Here is a 21,053-nt window from a genome sequence, read left to right on the forward strand (position 1 = left end):
CCAATATTATTCAATTCAACAAACATAAATATCTTAAAAATATATTATGTTGAACTTATTCAAATTTGTTTAATTTAGCATTCACCTAAAGACGATACTTAAATTTGTACCTTCTAATTCCTAGTGACTGTTCTTTTTTTTTTTAATCATTGTTAATTTTCGTTCAAGTTTTAATAAATTCAATAGTATTGTTGTAATTTATCGCTTATTGTAAATTAGGTTTTTGTTTCTTAAGTGATGTAAATGAAAATGGTGAAGGTATTAAGGTATGTAGAGGAATTTAGGACTATTACCTTTACAATTTACTTATATGTATACATATACATTATACATATATTTTTTTAAATAAATTTAAAAATGAGTGATTAACATGTAAAGTTTTAATAAGATCATTAATATTTTATAACATGGTTAAGAGATTATATTAAACCTATAGTTATATAATTACTGCGAATATATTTTGTGTCTATTTTTATCATAATCCTACGCAGACTTTGACAATAAATTAGACGTGTTGAATTTACATGTATTTTGTTAAATTTAAATCTGTTATCCCGAATAACTTATTCGTGATATATTTACACATCACATGGATAGTAGGTTTATCATAGGTTGATGATCCTCATGTGAATGGTTTATTTGTGCTTGAATACAGTATATTATTTCTGGGTGGTAATGATGTTTGGACGGGGCACCATGATTTAGCGCAAAGCTGATTTGGCATTCCTTGAGAATTGCATAAGCACAAGTTGCAAAAACCAACAAACACTAATTCTCCCGGATCACATGGACCTATAACAAAAACATTTATTCAAAATTGTAAAACATTAAGTATCTGTGAAATGTTATTTGTAAATTGATCAAGATTATGAGATATTAATTTTTATGTTTTTAAATATCAGTCTTGTATTAAGTGTGTCAAATTAATTCATATGACCATATACATCATAAAATCTAAAAGTATTTAATTTACATATAGTTTATTTTCAAAAAAATTTGTAAAGGTACCAAAAATTGTTTAAAGAAGATACCACACTACCCGTCATTTATCTATAAAACTGATTTTCTCGACAACATAGTTATGAAGACAGTATTCTCAGTAGCCTTACCAAATTTTAATAACACATAGAGAAGAGCATCATGTCATAGTTGTTGATTATTCTGTAACTTAAGGATGACTCCAAATCATAAGCGTGCACATGGGAGAGGCAGCTGGCTCCCCTGTGAGATTTTCCCTTGTGAAAATTATTTATTTTATTTTTTTCTATTGATTTGGCTATAATGAACTAATGAATATTGATAATACGAATCGAAATGCTATTATAAAGTTATTTTTTATAAAGTGTGAACATTTGATTAATCAGCTGTAAATGTTGTACCCATTAGTTTTTCTCACAAAAAACTATTATTATTATTTATTAGTGTTATTCTATATAATATTGTTATTATGCAATTATGATTTTTAGTGCTTACATGGCACAAAACACTTAAAATACTTTTGACAATTGACATATTTTTAGGATTAAAAGGACGTTATACCCGCATGTGTTGTCTCTCTCCCTTACTAATGTAGATCATAGCAAATTTGCGTTCAGCAGAACAGGTTTTGTGATGTTAGCTTTAATATTAGTCAATTTACCTATTATCAAACTTAAAGGTAATAATATTATCTAGGGCATCTCATAGGCTTTTATTGATACCTTAATTTTTAAGTGTTATATTTGTGTAAAATATCAAAACTTTAAAATGCTCGTAATTCGCTATTTTTCATTTTTCTCAAAATGTCGTTAAAATTGCCTATATCAAACCCCTTAAAATTTTTGCATCCTCTTTAATTGGTAAATGGGAGTATTTTTAACAATAATGAACATAATGAATGAATTCATAAACTAAATTGTAGCAATGTAGCTATTATATAAATATCAAGTTATTGTTGCTGAATTAATTTTTGAAAATTGTTATAACATGTACGATTTAATCGAATGATGGTGTTTAGTACCTACACGATTCGTTTGGACTTTTGAAGCAGCTAATAGTACCTATTTTGTTCGACTTGAACTTTTTTTTTTTAAAACTGCTTCTGTTATGTGCTACTCTTGTTTAAATGTGAAAAATTATTCGCTAACTTAGTTCTGTAAAACGAATAAATACATCAGACATTTAAAAGTCTCAAAAACAATGAGATTTTTATACGAGGACGTTTTAAATTAGTGATCAGCGACCATTTATTGTAGGTAAGTTTACAGCGTTTCGGTTAAACTATCACGAAAGTTGACGACAACACTATAATATTATTATAACGTTTCGTGAACACCAACGTCACCCAATCGATTGTAAAATTTTAATATTAAGCAGTTGGAACGAGAAAACACCGTTATAATAATTATATTATATAACATTCCCAATGGTTGTGTGCCCAAATATGGCTATAAATACATATGGAAATATTGCCAATATATAGCCTTAAGGTTACTATGTTACGTAATATCAGTGGGGAAGTATGATAATCATTAATCATTGTTCCGGCTTGTTCGTCTGCAGAGAGACAAATAACATCAGAATCACCCTAAATCGTGCTTTGTATTGTATGACCGTAACGCATATCGTTTTAACAGCTATCCGCTATTGTCACATCGTGGGTACTTGATTCGTTGCAACTTTTCAATGTGTATAAATACACTTTGATTCGTTGATAAAATAATATAAATTAAAAGAATATGACGGATTTTAGGTTGGAGGTAGGGGATTAACTTCCTCAGTTGGTAGTTTTCTATGACATTACTTTCTATTCGACTTTGTCGAGTTATTTCGGCATCGTAGATCTGAGAATTGATTGGGACAATTGCATAAAAAATAAAAAATAAATTTATTGATTTAATAATATATTGAGTGATACTTTTATCGTTAGCACTCACTATTTCAAAATCTGTTTTTGAAAATATTATTCTTACATAATTTCCAATCGAAATAAAATAATTTTTTTTTTTTAAATATCTCATCGTTATAATTTAAGTTTTTACTTTTTTGAATGACAACATACATTTTAATTTAATATTTTTTATTAGAATATTTTCCGGAGTATTTTTATATTGATATATATATATATAAATCGAAATTTGGACGAGTAGTTTTTGAGTTATAAGTATTTAAAGTGTTGGTTAGCGGAGAAGTATAAACATTTTGCGGGGTATTCTCGTACTACTCACTACTCAGTACTCAACTCCGCTAACTTTAACTTTAAGTGTTTATAACTCATAACTACTTGTCTTATATACATATGTGTTTATTATTTATCTATTATTGAATTGGATGCTGTATTTCAATTTGATTATTCAAGACGAATGATATAAACGAATTCAGTATTCTGTTCATTACCTTTTCGTACGAATAATAATGGTTAAATGTAATCATTATCGGAAACTAACCCCCCCTCCCTTCCCCACAAAAAGTCTCGACTTTAAAATCCTTCTAAAATAGTTTGAAAAATAATTTTAATATTCTATTTTCTGTAAATTATAAATAGAAAAAAAGAATTCTTAGTAAAATTGGTAATATTTTGGGATTTTCCTTATTTCAATGAGTTACTTGCATAAACCGTACAGTGAGAGGCTGTTATTATTTTTTAAAAAACATTAATACATTTTTCTTGGTTTTAATTTATTTATGCTTGTGATATAATAAGTATAGGAAAGGCGTAAACTATTAAATCAATTGAATTACAATATTCTTTTTGACACACACCCGGCCACCCTATCCTCAGACTATAAAAGATAAAATACTAATATGTATCTACATACTCGTACATTATTAATAATGAACAGTTAATAACCGATTTTTATCTTTATAAGAACGAACTGTCTGGAGTTAAATATCATCTTCGCATCCGAAAATTATATAGTTGTGAGTTATAACTATCCGTGGTTAGGCGCCTTTCCTCACTTAACATTTTTGAACAGAGCTAGTTAGTAAGTTTTTTTTTTTTGGAAAATTCGATTCGAAAAATTACACACGTCAAGAAATAATTTCAAAAACGACAAAAGCATTAGCAATATTTATAGTTGTTACCTATACCTAAAATAAATATTACAGCATTGTACAGCATATACGGTTATTATTAACTCGCAACTGCACTACTGCAGTCGGGTATTCGTCGTCTAACGAATAAATAAAAACAGTAGAACATAATAAACCCACAGCGTTAAAAGTATCGGTATAATAAACGTACCTTCAGGCCTGACGTTTCTCAAGCCGTGCACGGATGCTGTGGCGACGGCGCTGAAAACAGCGATTAATAATTGCAGTTGATAGAACACCCTGCCACCGATACGCATTTTTAACGGTTCCGGAGATTCGTGACGGGCGCAGTCGCGGGTTGTCCGCATAAATTTCCGATATGAATTCAGATTACACCGTTCTGCGCAATTAACAGGTATCTCCTACACAGGCGACTCGGCGGCGCACAGCAGTATAAAATAGATGCAGATTGTACAGAGAAGGTACCCGAGGTAGGTATAGGTAGAGTTCGTATAAATTAATTTTCGTTAATTATCACACATAATATAATATTTTATGTATACAACACTGCTACGGCACCTATAGATGTATTATAATACGTGTATATTTTAATCATGTTGTACAATTTATTGTGTGTATGCACCTACTACCTAGCATTATTTGATATACGATCTTATCGCATACTTAATATAATAAAATATTATGAACTGTATGCGCGCGCTCGCGCCGACCTTGATTATTAATCAGTAAATTGGCCTTAACGACCCGCGTTAAAAACCAATAAACGTGAGCCGTCCGTAATAAAATAAAATCATATTACCTATTGCATTATACGGTTTCCCATCGCACACTGTACATAATATTACATTATAATAATAAACCTATTGCTGCAGTTGGTATTATAATGATGCACCTCACACCTATTTATGTATCGACACGTTAATATTACCCTATTGTAGATAATACTATATATCTGACCGCGCATCAGTGTTGTGCGGTACAACTGTACAGGAAGTTGTTTGCAGGGCCAGCTGGAGTCCACCGTGTAATGAAACCGTGTCGCTGTCGCAGAGTTAGTGCTTTTTTTCACTCATATTATTATGGTTCAGTTTAACGGTAATCTGGAACAATCACTTACCGCGGTAAACGGAGTAATTTGGAAGTTTAACCCCGTGCCTTTTTTTTCCCGCGGATTTTAGTGTTACTGGACATCCCCCCCCCCGAATTAATATATGTATTTTTTTTACACATAATATGTAGGTTGTTTGGTTTTACTCGAAATATACGAGTATCTATCGACTATCATCATTCGCGTTCCATATGGAACGTGTTTGAAAGCTGATAAAGCTGATATAAGTAGAACAAACAATATTTCGGAATGGCGGAATAATACATTATTTATACACATATAGTGCGAATTAATCATCCATATGTTTGGCTTTTTATTAAAGCTCTGCAGATGAGTAACTAAAGTGCATTACTAAAAATTTTAAATTATAGAGTAGGAGGTTTTTGTAATAATTTGGGTAATGATGACAGGTTAAAAAGTTATGTAAACGTTTTTTAAATAATAATATTTTAAATTTTTTATTTTCCGTGAGCTATTTATAAAAAAATATTAGTTGGGCTTTTTTGATTTGTTTATTATTTAATTTTGTATTTTGATATCGATAATATATTTATTTTTAATTTGTATGTTGTTTAATATTTTTAATATTTATATTGGTGCATTTTGTATTGCTATTGGCAATAATATTATTATGACGATTTATTGAATTTTATCTATACATATTAATTTAATATAATTTATATAATAAAATAAACAAATATAGTTCATTTGTACATTTATTGATTTGCATTGTTTATTATTGTTTAAAGAATATTTTTACTTTTAAGTTTTTGTCTGGGAAAAATTGTTCTGTTCCGGTGGGAAATGCATGGGGGCAACGTCCTATATTCTTTAAAGTTTAAGGATTTATGAATTAAAAAAGGAGGGAGACATATACATTAATTGTGTATTTGCAGTGACATAATTTGGAGTTAGCTTAGAAACTTCATCCCCCTCGCTTCAATATAATTTCCAAGGGAATTTGTTATTTTTGAAAGTGATATATGTTTGAAATATAATTTGAACTATTGTAAGTTTATTATCAGAGACTACAGTATTATAGCTTTTTATTGCTTAATTAATGAACGAGAAAGAAATCTTTTAAATTTATATATTTTTTAATTGTGGGTAGGATGTTTACTTTTTTTTGTATAGTATAATGTATATTGTATAGTATTGGTGAATACCAATAAGTAGATCCTTTATTGTTTGTATCGTTTTTTGGTTAAATCACTTACTATAACATCTTAGTTCTAATATTCATTAATATATGATATTACTATATTAATAATAAATATAATACCTACGTAGGTTCAAACTTCAAACTATATAAATATAACTGCAGGTTAACGGGTTACCATTGAACTTAAGTTAATTATTATCACGAGTCATAGTTTATTAAGTAAAGTAGACGATATATTATTTATATTTTTAAATAATATTAATATTCAACACTCAATAGTTTTAATAACAAATGTATAAAACTATAATTCACTAAATCCAATATTTATTCTGACCGTAACAACGAGTTTCAGTGGACGTAGCCCATTCGGCTCTTGTTTTCCTAAACGGCTCTCGTTTTCAAAAAAGTAAATTCCCAAACGTTTTCGGTATTTTATAACACAAATTCCTCCTCACTTCATACAGACTGTCTCAAAAGAGGTATGGTTAAAAATGTATTGGTGAACAGTAAGTAAATTATAAAAATTATATTTAAAAAGCATATACTATCTTATTATTGTGAAATAAATTTAAAAGTTCAAAAATGTAAAACATGTACGTATATATATAAAAAAATATTAAAAAAAATAAAAAATTTAAATTATAGGTACATTTTTTGTCATAATTTTTTTTATACTCCATATATAGCTATTTTTGCCGAGTACACGAGTATGTATAATATTTAATTTCGGTATAGAAATTATGTATGTATTGATTTTTACAATCGTTCTGCCTATTTTCTATTTAAATTTTTTCCTGCACTATATTTGATAGACATACTCTCCTAAGAAAAAAATATCGAAATTTACAGTTAACATTAAATGGAAATCATAAAGTCTCTGATTGGTAATTTGTCGGTACACCGCAAAAACATATTTACCTTGTACATAACTTTTGATCAAACAATTATTTCACTTACAAACATCAAAGATTTAAATTTATATTTACATTCATAAATTCGCAGATAAATTATCATTTTACTAAGAAAAGTTTTAGGCAGGACAGATGTCAGACAGGTACCTATAGACAATACAAATATTAATTTTATGAATTATATGGTTTGTTCTTACATAAATTATTAATAAATATGATTTTCCAAAACTATAAATTTTATTAGTACATCATTTGTATCAATATAAAGAGTATTTAAGCAACTAAAATTTGCTGCCAAGCTTAAAATCGTTTATAAACTCGCCATATTGTGATCTAATATAAATTTGTAAAATAATTCAGCTTATATAAAAAAAGGTTTGAACAATTGTGTTATTGAAGTTTTGTACTTGGTAAAGATTTGTATGGAAGATGCAAATCAACGATCAGTGAATGTATACAATTTCCTTGGAATTTTCGATAGTATATTCAGAGTATTGCAAGTTAAGCCTTTTTGTGTGCAGGTTATTATGGGGAAAAATTATAACTGAGAGATATTGAATATAATATTATACGTTACTCAAAAAGAGTTTCGCTCGTACGATCCAACTTTACAATATTATTTGTCTCCCCAAGGTTGTGTTTCCTTTGCTTTTATGCCAATTTGAACTTTTTAATATGTATTTTTATTACATATAGGTGTTTAGTTATCTTTCAATATATATATAACTGTACATAATATTAAATATTACATTTTAATATTTTATACTTAAACGTATTTTATGGCATGAGGATTTTGTTAGACTAAAAAAAGTAGGTATATATATTAAAAATTCCACTTTTTATATAATTTCATCGCCAAACGTTGAAACGCTACCTAACTTGAAATTTCGTATGACGGTATAAAGCATAGTTTCATACTAAAAAAATATTTATTTGAACTGGATAATACTAAAGCCCAAAATTATTTCACTCCACTCACTAACCGCATACTAATTGAGACTTAAGAGTGCACATCGATTACAATAGTGAATTTATATAGCTAGGCTAGCTATAATATATTAATATATATATACATATGTGGTATCGAACTCATACAAATAGTATTGAGAAGCTATATTTTATAATGTATTGATTTATAAGTTATTGGAAATAATTAATTATACAATGAGTAAAATTATTATATGATTATATTATATTGCTTCATTTATTTATTTATTATAATGTAATAATGTATACGTGTAAGTTCTGGATTTACTAAGGTATATACCTTCTATTTTTGTATTATGTACATGAATCTATGACGTGCAGCACGAATTTTTAGAGATATGAAGTCATATATTATAAAATAATGCGTTATTTCACAAAAATAAATATTTATGACTATGCCGCACATACTCACCATACTCCACAACACGTTTGATTAACGAGCTTACAAAAAATACGTGTTATAAGATTTAAAAAAAAGAATGTGGTCCGATCGTATGTAATAAAAAGAGGTTGTTTTTATACTGCAATGTAGACGATAACTATTTGTTGTTGAATTGTTTTGTCACTATTATAAATTATAATATAATATTATAAATAAATGTATTTATGTGTACTATAGTATGTGCATTATACGGACCATTCTCAGTTCTGCATCAAATATTTTCGCGTGGGCGACAGGCGTGTAATCCGCCAAGCTGACCGATATAATAATATGATAATAATATTATTAATATTAAAACAGTTGGTGGGTGTCAAACATTTTATAGTTAAAAATATTTTTTTTTTACTATACCTTCTATCAATTTATCATGAGTATTGAAAACAATTTTGGCACTTGATGTCTGAAGTCCGTTTTATCTTAGAATTTCGTAATGTGCGTGAAAATTCGAAAAGGCCATTTAAACCGTAGCTATTGCAGTAGTGTTATTAATGTTATTAATGTTATTATTCCGGAGGGGGCTTTAACATTTTTAGGACAAAAACAATTTTCTATAGCAGCCGCTAAAGCGTTTTGCAATATGATATTAATACAATATATAGGTAATTTAATATACATACAGTATATTAATTAAATAAAAAGTTTGTTCCTCTAATTCAAAATACAGTGTGAATATTTTAGTGCAGTTTTTTAAGTTTTTTTTTTAATGTTTATACAGGATAATTCACAAATAGTGTGTACACATTGCACACCTACCTTTTCTTTAATAATACAGTTATTTAAAATCTGATTTTTGTAATTTTTAAATATGCCTAAAGATCATATTCTCAAGTTTTTGAGATTTTTTGTACTATTTAAAGAGCGTTTTGTGCAGATATTAATACCTATATTTCACACAAAATAAAACTTTTTAGAATGGCAGCAATATTACGTAATTTCAGTCTTGCCCAGTAAAAATTAAGATAGATTTCGTCCCCTATATAAAAAATGTTAAACGACGCAGTAATAATATGAAGTCATAATTTATTGTTATTTAAGTATCAATAAAAATATAAAATTAGTTAAAAATTAGTGTTTTTTTGTACAAAAAAATCTTATTGACTAAATTTCTGAGTTTTTGAAACAGGTAGCAATCTGTGTGATATAATTTCTTCGATATATCTATTTCCAAGAGCAATTTTATTTAAAACGAAATTTTAAACTTATCTTTATAGGTATATGTAATTTAGCTGTTTGTGAACAAGACATATGTGTTCCCTTTGCTAGTCGCACATCCAGTGACGTCTGCAATAGCCCCATCTGTATTATTGGTCAAGCGGTGCGGGTCAACGTGTCCGCATCATAGACGTTGTCGACGGTAAGTGTGTAAGACGGTGTTCCGGTGGCGTCGGCGTTGAGCGGCAGCGGATTGTTGACGAACCCGTGACCGATGTCATCCACGCAGAACATTGAAAACGGCACGGTCGCCGAGAACGGCTGGAACACCAAGGCGGTCAGCGGGTGTTCGTCCGATGGTGTACCGCTGAACGAATCGAACACGACGGCCTCAACGCCTTGGAATACACCGGTAAGGTTCATGTGATCGAGGTTCCGTTCCAACGAGTACGGTTGGACGCGCATGTTTTCCAAGAACACGATCTTACCGTCGCCCCTGAAGCCAAACGCCGTGCCTATAGCGAGTTCTCGACCAGTGTTATGTTGCTGTCCGTCACCCTGGACGGAGGCGACAGCCCGTCGCGGTGGCCAATGGCAATGACCGGCCGCAGCTCGTACTGTACCCGGTCGGATCGGCCGGTCACCAGGGCCACCAACGCGTCCACCGTCCGGCCGTTAACCGTGCGGTCATCGATCATTTCCAACATCGTGATGTGCACTGTCCTCCAGTTGTACACTGTCTACAATTACACTTGCAGCGCCGTTGGGTCTTTGTAGCGTTTTCCGGGCCAGATCTTCCGTTTCCAGTCCACCGGTACCTTCCAATACGGTATCAACCACGCTACCGTGTTGTTCGTCAGCGTGTCGCCGTGTCCGGCGTGTCCACCAGGTCGTCCGCACGGAATCGGTCGGTGTTTGCGTAGAACGGGTCGGCGCAGGACCGGTATATCGAGTCGTCGACGTGCGCCATCATACCCGCGTCCCGCAAGAACCTCCTGAACAACTCTAGCCTCTAGGTTCGACGGTTTGTCCATGGACGATGGCACGATCGCGCGCACTGCACGGTCGTCCTATCGCTGTCACTGCCGACATTAAGTGGTGTAACGTTCATATTACGTACCTAGGTATCATTAAACAGTGACGTCCGCAGCACTAAAATATTATGAAAAAAAAATGCTGCGCTGATTTTATAATAATATATTCATAATTCAATTGTAAGTGACGCTAAAAATATATATACAATAATAATATAGTAAACCATGTCTTACTATCTCCTGCTTATATATTATTATGTTCTATTTCATCAGTATCCAAGTTCAAGATATATATTGTATCTACATTAGAGATGTATGTAATATATTATATTACCTATAGGTACACTATTTGTTGATAATTATTTGTATACGCCGAACGCACGAAACAAAAACAACTATATATTAAACATTCAACTGTGAAAAACCGAGAAAATTAAATATGACCTTTAACTGAGCATTAAATCAATTCCAATATAATATAATCGTATTAATTTTAATAGTTTAATTTGTTTATTATGTTGTACGACAGCTGGTTACTATAGTATTACCACTTATTATATATAAACGTGAGGCAATTGAAAAAAACCGAGATTTTAATTATTTGTTATACTTAACACCATTTAAATGTCCAATTAATATGTGAACACTTCAATCTACGATTAGTTCATTGTCATTGCAACAAAATATGTGATTGAAAAATGATACAGCTAAACTCAGTCAATGGGAACCACAAGCTCAGACCCCAGTAAAATACATATAATAATATAATATGTTATATTCTTATATTACTATATCGCAACTATATTGCTACAGCAGTGTACTGTCCGATGTTGTAGTTATTGTCTTTTCGGTGTACCGTAGCCATATAATATACACCGTGAATAAATATGCATATACAATATACGCAGTTTATGGATGTGTAATGGATTACAGTTAAACCCATTATCGTACAAGACATAGGTAACCATTGCCCACTAAAATATGATTTATTGATAATCGTTTATTGATGGGTCAAAATACTCGTGTAAAGTTTTTTAGTCAGTTATACTAATACTATTACATTGCAGGTACTATATAGTATTATAAAATAGTGCGTGTTGTTATTATAATACAAGGCTATAGGCGAACCCGAAATAAAAAACAATTTATGTTTACAATAAATCAATTTATCAACACTTAATATGATGTACTTAAATATAATAATGCATTTAATGTTATGATTCTTAATAGAATATACAGAGTAATGCTTAGTCAGTTATTACACCCCGCCTAGACTCATTCTATAAAAATCTTATATGAGATTGTCTTTCTTTCGTATTATATATTGTCACGAGAGATGAAAAGAATTGCGAAATTTGGTTCTGTCAATGGATCGATGCAATCATAACTATAATATGATGAACATGTCTACTACTTAATTAAGTACAAAACCTTAGGCGGAAATCGGTGGGGGGGACTTAAGGGGACTAAGCCCTCCCAAAGTTTAAAGTACATGTCTTAGCATTATATAGGTGTAATGAGCATATATTGCTCAGCCCCCCCCACCCCAGTAATTTCACTAAATTTCTGCTTATGTACAAAACGATAGTATAATAGTATAGTATATACAACGCTTACGAAAAAAATGTATATAGAACTCGAGTATCATAACATTAATTTATAAATTATATACCCAGAAATGTACAGACATATATAGAAACATTAGAAACAAAACGCAGCGGCAACGGCCGCGTAGAAGTGGAATTATATGCGATAAATGTTACAGTAGGTGATTTAAACAGAATATTCGTAGCAAAAAAAAAAAAAAGTGTCAATCGGCAGTTCGCCGACAACGGGGGACAACGAATGCTGCAGCTGGCGATGCGCCGGAATATCGCATAAATATAATACGATATACGATGGTTACGCGTTCACCCGGGACTACTGCACATCACTGTGGGTGCACCGGAACAAGATCGTCGGCGAGGCCGTGCACCCGCCTGTGAGCATTCATGTTGTGGTTGTTGCCGTACCGCTTGCCGCACACGGTGCACCTTATACTCCGTCTGTGGGCCCGCTTCGGGTAGGATCCATTACTGGCGGCGGTCGTCTCTGCAGTGACGAGCTCGAGGACGTGCCGGCGCCGCACGTGATCGATTAGCGACCACACGTCACCCTCGTACGAGTGACACACACCGCACATGGCGGCCCGGGCTTCGGGATGCGCCGCGTTCACGTGCTTGTAGTATGCCGACCGGTTAACGGACAGCCGGCCGCACAGTTCGCACGTCAACGGCGGCCGGCCGCTGGGGCCTGCGATGTGGTGGTGCGCGCGGTGGTCGGCGCACATAGCCGCAGCGAAAAACCGCCGGCCGCAGCCGGGCACGTGACACGACAGGTTCGGGTCGGCGCCGTGCTCGTCTCGGGCGTGCCGCCACAGTTCCGTCTTGCCGCCGGCGCAATGTGTGTAGCACGTTTCGCACACTTCGCCCAGGTCGGCGACGGCCGTTTTTCCGTAGGCGTCGGCCCTGCAGAACGCTATAAAGTGATCGGCCACAGGCATGGGACGTGAGTACAGCATGCCCATCTGCGGTCGTCAACGAAAATCATAACAATATATCGTTACAATTTTCATTTTTATTATTTTTTTTTTTTATATATATCAAATTTATTTATGTATATTTGTTGTTTTAGATTTTCTATAACTTTAATACCGTACAATATAATATTATTGTTTGTATTATACTAGCACAGTGCTTCTCAAACTTTTTTGTCATGGGCCTCTCTTAAATTTGATGTGAAATTGTCAAGGCCCCCTTAATCAAAGCCATTAATTATTTTATGGTCTATCAGGATTAGATTATTTATATGTTATATATTTTACGGTCCACCAGTCATATACCCCCCCCCCCCCCGGGTTCGAAAAGCACTGTTCTAGCTGATACTGTATGGTGTTCTCCTTAACAAATTAAATAATACCGTAGTGGATTATTTATCCTATCTTATAAATTCCGTTATATGTAAACTAGTAAACTATACATATTTGAACACAGTAAGTGATTTGGGTCATTGAAGACGTTTTGACTAAACATGAAATACAGTCCTTAAATTGTATCCAATTATATTATAATATCTATCATATTTTTTGTAACCATCGAGCCCGTTTTAAAAATGCAAAAACCTAAAAAATTGGATTCAAGGGTCATCGATGCACATCCTCTGGAATAGGATTACCCATGTACCAAATTTCAGAACTATGATATTGTATTTACCAAATACCAATAATATAATTATCTAAATGGATTTATTTTATTAGGGGAAAATGTGAAACATCAATTCCGCATCAGTGCAGGTCATTTTAAATCACAAATATATATAATATATTATATTGTATAGTATTTTATAAATATAAAGAGAAATGTTGCCTGGCATTTTCAAAACGATGCATATATTTCGTTGTTATATAAATAACACTTAATTATAATTTATTATACTAGTGTTTATAATATACAGACACAGAGAAACTTTATTTTATTTATTTTATAATAGAAAAAAAATCAAAGAATTGGTAGTTGACATGATAATAATGTAAAGTATAAATTTAATATAATTATATATTTTGTATCAAAGCATGTACAATATTCTGTGTATTCATTAATACAATACACTATCAGACTATTTGTACATAAACGTATATCTTATTACAATTAAATAATAAACAGACCTAATACTGTATATTATTATGAAATTCAAATGTTTAATATTGTAGAGTATAATTACTATATCTGAATAGTTCATTTTTATTTTCTATTACGACGATATATTCTCAAACGTATGGATGTGTTGTAACTTGTAAATTTAATATTTTGAATTAAAAATCAAAATTGAAGAATATAAAAAAAAAAATTAAACGTTCACGTAAAATGATTGTTTAAAATAATGAAGTTGTTTTAAATGTGTATAAGTATTGCTTTATAATATGATGATTTTTTGCATAACAACGAACCATTCATAATGTTATGCAAGTACGTTTATGAAATATAAAGCCAGTGTGTTTATCTATTAACCTATTCATAAAAAAAAAATATACAATAATGCCAACGTTAAACTGAAATCATAAACTTATAAAATAATAGATTTACATTTGATAATATCAGTTGATAGTTTCTTTAAACTTGTAGAATCTTTAGAAATTGGACTAACGATAAGACTGATAGTAAGATTGCATTTTCGAGAATTTTTTTTCTCTATTAAAACAGTGAAACAGAAGTCCGAGTGAAAAGGGGCGAGTAAGGATCGCACAGTAAGTTTCTTCAATAATACAGTTATTTAAAATTTAATTTTTGTAATTTTTAAATATGCCTAAAGACCATATTTTCAAGATTTCGAGATTTTTTGTACTACTTTAAGAGTGTTCGGTGCATATATAAATTTCTGTTTTTCAAATAAGAATCCTCATTCTACTATAAATTGTTTAGCGGATAATTTTTCTGAAATCGTTGACGTATAAAAATCGATATTTGTGTGAGTAGTTTTTGAGTTATTTTATTTTGTATACCAAGGATGAAAGGTCCCTGATGATGGACTTGGAAGATAGGGGCGGGGCTAGGGTGATTTGAAAATTTTAGTGGGCTATTAATCTTAGTTTAACAACGTTTGTAATTTGCGAAAATGGTTCAAATATTAGTAAAATTATGCTGTGTTGCATAAACAATCAATTCAATAAAATGTATAATGGACCAATAGCGGGCCACTAAATCATGTTTAAGGGACTATTAGTTCAATATTGATTCAATGGATGTTTAGTGATTGTCCGTGCATTAGTATAGTATAGTATATATTTTAGTAGATACTCATCATTTGTGGATATTAGATAGCTAATGCCTAATTCAATAAAAACACATTACTCGTTGATATTTTTGTAATATTTTACACTTAAATACTTTTTCTACGTACCTAATCCGGAATAATATATTTAATTTAATTTAATTATTTATTAAATTAGTGGAGTGAAATAAACTTTAATTAAAACTGTTATAAACACATTTATATACCGATATATTTTTTAAATTTTGATAGGTAAAAAGTATTGACACATCAGTAACTTCACTTGATTATAATAAATATTTTTATTATTATTATAGAGTACGTGTATACAATAGTGAACAAGTTTTAGATGATACAATAGTCATTAATATAATTATAAATATAATAATACAATAATTATATTTATATATATATATATAATTAATAAATTAATAATACGTACATAAAACATACAATTATTTTAATCGTAACGACTAGCAGTTTAGTTTGAATCTTAAAATTTGACAACTTATCCACTTGATGGTTGTTTATATATTTTATTTAAATAATTTATTTTTTACTTTATGTAGGTACATTAAATGGAGTGATTAAAAACACCTTAGAAAGTATTGCTTATTACAATGAACAGTACATCATCAACGCCTCGTCATTACTGTTAAAACATTTGTGTATATCTTTAGGGTTATTGTATACGTTTTTTCATTCGTATATAACTATATGCGTATGATATGTCCATATTTTTGACTACCACAGTTAGATATATTTTATTGATTTTACTTTCACATTTCCGTGAAAATAAGGTATTCTCGTGAGTTATGTAATTCCTATGGGATTCAATGTATAATATACGTATATGTTTATATTATACGTATGAATATTGGTATTCATCTGTCGAAAACATAATCGTGTAGTCTTAAGTAAACAATAATTCTCATAATATCTAATATTTATTATTTAACAATTAATATAGCGATGCTATATTGCTATAGACAATAATGTTGCGTAAACATTCAAAAACATTATGGTTCAATGTCTTACCTATTAATATGCTTGAGTACGTTCTGAAACACACAAAAAAAAATTTAACTTACATAAATATTTGCATTTATGTATTATACTTATTTCTTAATAATGTATATTTACTATTTACATAAAAATATATAGTATTAAATTGCGTCAAATAAAAACCACACGCATATTTATATTAAATTATATATCGATGTATAATGCTAGCTGTGGTATGTTTTTAGCTCTGTTGTTTACGTTCAATTACAAACTAATTACCAAATACATTGACCGTTTACAAAATATCCAAGGCCAAGCGTTTAGTGTTATCGTTAAATTACATATGAGAATATTATATTTTTTAATATATACTGTAGTTATAGAACAGTTGTCGTTCTGTTAAAAATAATATTCTTACCGGACGATTTTTATGTATACCTGTATAAATATGAGATATATAGACACGAAGACACGTGTTAGGCGAAAGTAAGTTTGATGGAAAATATTTTTAAAAAACAAATGTAAAATATATAATTAACGCCTCTAGTGGGAAAAACGATATAGCGAGATTATAGATTATATATACATGATTACCTGCAACAATTGTATGTAAACATTTTGACTCTTATTAGTTATTACACTATATTAATATACAGTTACCATTACATTTTATGTTTTTAAATTGTGATTTTCATAATAAATAACATAAATTAAAGATGTTAATTAATGTAAAGAAATATTTAATTATGTTTTGTATTTTTTTTCATTTGAAATCATATAATTGATAGGGAGTGTTGAGAAGACAAAATACTTGCCAAAGTGTAGTGTGGAAAATCTAATTTTAGAAACTTTTAAATACGAATTTAGTGAACTAATGATAAATTGATAACTGAACTATAATAACATTAATGATAAAATAGTTATTTACTTTAGTATCTATCTAGTTGGTCACGTTGTCGGTTGAAATTATCGCAAAAATTTATAAAGAATAACGATAAAGCACTTATATAATAATAATTACAGTAATTTAGTGTTCATATATAGGTACGTAATTAATATAAAATATTATAAGAATTCATTATTATAAATTTAACTAATATAATATTAAATAGGTACTTGTACTTAATTTATTTGGCCTTGGCCATGAAAAAAGTTTTAATATTGTCGAAACCATTAAAATTAATATTTATACATATAATAAACCGATTATAAGGTTATATACAATATAAATTATATTTTAGACTACGGGTCAAAAGTGTATAATTTAATAATATTAGTTTTACATAATGTGATATTTGAAATATCATTATATAATATTTTAGTTTAAAGTAAAATGAAAAAGCACCTACATTTTTCTTACGTATTATATTATACCAGGTAGGTACTGGATTTTTTTATATTTCAGTTTATATTATAGAAATTATTATTATCTACATAACAAAAAATTTGGTAAATAGATTACTTATACAGTATACAATGTTAAATCACGAGAACTCACGTATTTCAATCGTATAATTTATTCATATATAATTTTTCGACGCCTTTATACTTAGGTATATATATAATGGTTATTTTTTACATTTTATTTTTTATATTAGAGCAATAAATAAATAGTTTTTAAAGTTGTGTGCTCCATAATAATAACCTAATAAAAGCTTAAATAAATTAACCTAGTTATGAATATTAACAAATAATTAATCAATTAATGTATTTAAAAACTATTATTTGTGATGTATTTACCTATATAGGTACCTATATAATAGTATGAATAAAGAATGAACACATCAAAATTTGGTTAATATGGATACGTTATTTTTTCAATATTATTCAACTAGTTGGTCGCCTACTCCTCGTCTTTGTTAAAAACGAAAGAAAAATATAATATGTTTTAAATTATTTGAGTATTGATAAAAAATAAATTTCGCATAAACACTTAACACATTACAAAAATTGAACCAAGGAATAAAGATATTTTTATCTGAAGTATGCTCAAAAGCGCTAGCAATCTTTCAGAAATTCTGAGAACTGCTGTTTGTTTTTTAACGTTATAATTTTTTTTTTATTCTATTTGAGATAATAATAATGTGATGATGAATGATCTTTTTTACACTTTAAACGTTATCTAAATAATAAACGATGACAATTCGAACTTTCAATCACCTCATCGATCACAGTGATGGTTGGACCTTTCGAAGCACTGCGCCGTCCAGCGGTCGACCGCTTTATTAGAACCTATTCTTTTTACGTTATTTTCATCATCGTATTGTTAACCAATAACGTTTTGCAACTCTACGAGACGTTAGCGATCAATCGTTAATATTATATTTGTATTCGTATACAAATGACACACGTCTTACGTAACGCGTTTTAATTTAGAAAATGTTCACTTTAGCAATTATCACTATAAAAATTGTCTCCATTCTATAGTTGTTAATTATTACGCACAACAACATTACATAAATGAAAAATTAATTTAGTGAGTAGCACGCTTAACGTCATCATAATATAAAATAGATCATCCGTGTTGGTCTTATACTCGATTTGCTATTTGTACCTCACTAATTATTGAGATTATACCTAAACATTTTTCTTTTAACTAGTCTCTAAGAATGCAAAGGTCAACAATTTACTAGACTTATAATATATATTATATAATACGTAATTACACGTCATATCATTATTTTATCAAAATCGCCTAACGAAGCCTAGCTTAAGTAACGAGGCAAGGGTCGACGGAGGAGAAATCTTGATATACCTGCAGCGTCCACGCGGCGTTAAACATGCTGCGCTTGTACGATGCGATAAACTTACGTCCTTCTAGGGATTTTCGTATTGTCTCTGTGCGTTATACAGACATTTCAAGTTCTACGTATATATATATATACGTATATTCTCTTAAAAACTAAAACGCGCGTCGCTTCGGAGAAAAATAAACTTTTTATCAGCCCGCGCACTCTATTGTATTAAGAAAAATGCATTGCGCGACGATAGTGATGTTCAATGTACTGTATTCCGTCGACAAAAACATCTGTTGGCAGGCACGAAAAAATACAAAGGGTCGAAATAAAAACGGATTTTTACTTTTATATCAACAATCTTATAATCGTATTTATTATATTTTTGCTTTGTGGTTTTCCGATGTGCGTACCTATACATACTTCATACACGTATACACAGCGATACAGAAAAAATCTACCGAACGAGAAACTGTTCGTAATGAGGTTTTCAGTAATAAATGGAAAATATATTACATAGGTTGACTATTTTTACACTCGTTTTCTCGATCAATTTTTATTATTTTAAATTTAAAATTTTTCATATTTACATCATATTATTATAATTTTTGCTACTATTTTTTTTACGAAAAATCTAGAATGTTACTTTTTTTATTATTTTTTTTTTATGTCAATAATTTTTAATAAATTAATCTTAAATGTAAGTAAGTAACTATATTTTCCGGGACATATTAAGGTATAATATTATAAGATCCATATAACATACGATATTATATGTGTCAATTATAATTACCGATTTGGTAATATACCAGTACAGTAGTTGTTCAAGTAATAAATTATTAATTCATTCTAACTCTCGGTAACTTCAAAACTCAAAGTTCGAACGTGCTGATTCAATATTTAACAATTTGAATTTATGATGATGTTGAGTAAAATATATAGATGCTATTTATCATAATATGTGTATTGTAAATAGTCTAAACAAAACAATTTGAACGATCGTTGAACGATCACCCATTAAATAATATATATCTAATAATTTTCATAATATTCAAAACTATTATGGGCAAGAAGATTAGAACTCAGTTCATGTTATACACAAAACTAATCGATTTAAATGTTTAGTAGAAATATTTGTGGTCCTTCCACAATGCATGGTGTCTATGTAAATATAAATAAAGGATTTTATACAGTTCAAAGTTTAAAATATATAAAGTTTATTGTTGTCGAGATTCAATTTACTTATATTATTAAATGGAAAACAGAGAATAAAAAAGTAGGTAAGTATAGCTACACGCTGCTGTGCATAAGGTATCGAGTGGGTCACTATTATAATTTATAGGTGTGTTAAATTTAAATTCAATGATATATCATTGTATTCGAAAAACGATTCTAAGGGGATACGGTCTATCAGCTTATACATCAAATGATATGTTTTTTTTGACACAGCTGCATGTTTATAATCATTTATCTATTTTAGTTTTAGTATTACTGTAGGGTACTAGGGTTCAATTAGGTTGATAACATTTTCCCGAAAATATTATATTTATTATATTGTATTTAATTATTATAATAATATATCAGCCTATATAACTCAAAACCTAATAATATCTTTCTGTAAATACCGTAAATCCATAAAAAATAGATTCATATAGTACATATAAAAATGTTATTGC

General features: G+C 29.9%; 2 protein-coding genes and 1 pseudogene across 2 annotated transcripts; all 3 read right to left on the reverse strand.

Annotated features, from left to right (window-relative positions):
* Nucleotides 1-362: 362 nt before the first annotated feature.
* Nucleotides 363-4,650, reverse strand: LOC132920970 (uncharacterized). Its single transcript, XM_060983738.1, has 2 exons — nucleotides 4,226-4,650; nucleotides 363-792 (listed from the first exon to the last, which is right to left on the reverse strand). The coding sequence occupies exons 1-2, from the start codon at nucleotides 4,380-4,382 to the stop codon at nucleotides 623-625; spliced, it is 327 nt and encodes a 108-aa protein (XP_060839721.1). The 5' UTR covers nucleotides 4,383-4,650; the 3' UTR covers nucleotides 363-622.
* Nucleotides 4,651-9,786: 5,136 nt separating this feature from the next.
* LOC132919040 (putative carboxypeptidase RC0549) lies at nucleotides 9,787-10,908 on the reverse strand (annotated as a pseudogene).
* A 1,853-nt stretch (nucleotides 10,909-12,761) lies between these two features.
* Nucleotides 12,762-13,397, reverse strand: LOC132919041 (zinc finger protein 771-like). The gene has a single exon (XM_060980392.1). It carries the CDS (start codon nucleotides 13,395-13,397, stop codon nucleotides 12,762-12,764), a length of 636 nt encoding a protein of 211 aa, XP_060836375.1.
* Nucleotides 13,398-21,053: the final 7,656 nt, after the last annotated feature.

This window comes from Rhopalosiphum padi, chromosome 2 (assembly GCF_020882245.1).
Source record: "Rhopalosiphum padi isolate XX-2018 chromosome 2, ASM2088224v1, whole genome shotgun sequence".
In the NCBI taxonomy this organism is placed as follows: Eukaryota; Metazoa; Arthropoda; class Insecta; order Hemiptera; family Aphididae; genus Rhopalosiphum; species Rhopalosiphum padi.

Excerpts from the sequence above, each read along its gene's own strand:
- LOC132920970 (XM_060983738.1), bottom strand. The coding sequence starts at position 4,382 with ATGCGGACAACCCGCGACTGCGCCCGTCACGAATCTCCGGAACCGTTA. Across the intron at positions 793-4,225 it reads GAGAAACGTCAGGCCTGAAG|GTCCATGTGATCCGGGAGAA; the intron begins GTACGTTTATTA and ends TTTTTGTTATAG.
- LOC132919041 (XM_060980392.1), bottom strand. The coding sequence starts at position 13,397 with ATGGGCATGCTGTACTCACGTCCCATGCCTGTGGCCGATCACTTTATA.